The sequence below is a fragment of the Myotis lucifugus genome, unplaced genomic scaffold (assembly GCF_000147115.1).
Source record: "Myotis lucifugus unplaced genomic scaffold, Myoluc2.0 scaffold_963, whole genome shotgun sequence".
In the NCBI taxonomy this organism is placed as follows: domain Eukaryota; kingdom Metazoa; phylum Chordata; class Mammalia; order Chiroptera; family Vespertilionidae; genus Myotis; species Myotis lucifugus.
In genome coordinates this window covers 71,628-73,582 of record NW_005872011.1, presented here as the reverse complement: position 1 = coordinate 73,582, position 1,955 = coordinate 71,628, and the positions used below count along the sequence as shown (strand labels likewise).

The window sequence follows — 1,955 nt, the reverse complement described above, 5'->3', positions numbered from 1 at the left end:
GGGCACAGCACCCAGTCCCGAGGACTCTTGACTTCTATTGGTCTGACAACCTACAGCTCTTAGTTGCTCACATTCTCAAGTAAGCATTGAGGGTCTGCTGCACATCTGTGCTGGAAACAGCGGCAAATGAGACAGGGTGCACGGTCTCCCCGGGGTTCACAGGGAGTCTAAAATGTTATGATCCGAACCACAGCCAGAAGACGTGCTCATCTGAGAATGGGTTAAGGAAGCCAGCAGGCTGGTTCATCAAAGAGGTCTTCTTAGAGGAGATGAGTTGGGTGAAGAAAGGGAGAGAAGGGTGTTCTGGGCAGAGGGAACAGCATGTACAAAAGCTGGGTGGTGAGTGTATGGTGAAAAATAGAAAAAGCAGGCCCTGACTCCAGTCAGCTGGAATCGGCCTGGTGCCCACAGCTAAGCTTGTTGTACATAAGCTCATAGAACTGCCGTGGGCAAACTACAGCCCACGGGCCGGATCTGGCCCGTTTGACATGAATAAAACTAAAAAAAAAAAGACCGTACCCTTTTATGTAATGATGTTTACTTTGAATTTATATTAGTTCACACAAACACTCCATCCATGCTTTTGTTCCGGCCCTCCGGTCCAGTTTAAGAACCCATTGTGGCCCTCGAGTCAAAAAGTTTGCCCACCCCTGTCCTAGAACGTCAACATCAGACAAGCCACTCTGGCCAGGATGGAGCAAGACAAAAGCAAGACCCCTCCATAATTGTGTCTGATCACAGACAAAAACGAGAGTGATAGCTAAGCCCCCAAAGATGTCCACACTCTGGACCCTGGATCCTAAAACTTAAGTTCTATGGCAAAAGGGATTGTGCAGATATAGTTAAGGTTATAGATGTTATTATTTTTAAAAAACGTAAATACCTTTTAATTAATTAATTTATTTATTTATTTAAATTGGAATAATTTATTCTAACAAAAGTACAAAGTATGGAAAAATTAGTGTGTTTGAATGATTTCAGAGAGTAGAGAAAGGTTCACACTAGCAGGTTGAGTGTTTAGCACCTTTGAACAGAGATATTCAGAGTGCGGACACGTGGCAGTCCAGGTTCCGACTGCCCAAGAACGATCCGTGATTGAGGGTGTGCTGCTCACAGGACAGTGCGCTCATTTGGGTTTTTCTCTGCGTGTTGAGAGTGCCAAAGAAAACAAAGAGTGGGAAAGCTGTTCACTGAATTCATGGCTGGTGGTTAGAAGATCGGAGAGAAATGTTGAGACAGAGGAGAAAGAGCCTGGGGGGATGAGGTGGTCAGTCAGATGGACAGTCCGAAGGCGCTGACGATGCAGTACATGGTCTTATTCTCCCATCGCACGGTGCAGCTCCCGTCAGTAGAGCTGTCCCAGAAGCAAGAACTCGCCGTGTGTAGTCCCGCTCCGTTCTTCTGCATAATTATACAGGTCACAATGTATTTGAATGGTTTTCCCAGCTTGGTGAGTTGGCTTAAAGTTTGTTCCACGACATTTGTGGTCCACTGATTGACTTTGCTGTGCTGATAGGCGTTGCCACCGATGGCACTTTCTATAGCCTCTTTCACAATGTTGCTCACTTCGTCAACAACAAAAGTGGTCTCTTCCGCAGCCTGGTAGTCTTCCATCTTCCCCGGCACGCGCCTCCGCCGCCCTGAGGAGAGCGCACTGCGCTGGCGCACTGAGGCCCCGGCCTGCCCGGCCCCGCCCTGCCCGGCCCCGCCCTTCTCCAGCCCCCCCTTCTCCAGGCCCCGCCCACACACGCCCACGCCCACCCAAAGGCCACGCCCTCGTCTGGGCCCCGCCCCTGTACGCCCAAATACCTTTTTAATTACAGTGTACATTCAATATTATTTTGTATTAGTTTCAGGTGGACAGCATAGTGCTTAGATCATTCTTTACAAAGTGTTGCCCCCGAAGTTTCCAGTGCCTACCTAGTACCATACATAATTATTACAATATTATTAAC

The 1,955-nt window shown here is 48.2% G+C and overlaps 1 protein-coding gene across 1 annotated transcript; it reads right to left on the bottom strand.

The window, feature by feature from the left end:
• Positions 1–910: 910 nt before the first annotated feature.
• On the bottom strand, positions 911–1,644 carry LOC102425533 (dynein light chain Tctex-type 1). The gene has a single exon (XM_006106978.3). It carries the CDS (start codon positions 1,612–1,614, stop codon positions 1,273–1,275), a length of 342 nt encoding a protein of 113 aa, XP_006107040.1. The 5' UTR covers positions 1,615–1,644; the 3' UTR covers positions 911–1,272.
• Between the last annotated feature and the right edge of the window lie 311 nt (positions 1,645–1,955).

Bases quoted from the DNA above. Each gene is read 5' to 3' on its own strand.
- LOC102425533 (XM_006106978.3), bottom strand. From the start codon at position 1,614: ATGGAAGACTACCAGGCTGCGGAAGAGACCACTTTTGTTGTTGACGAA.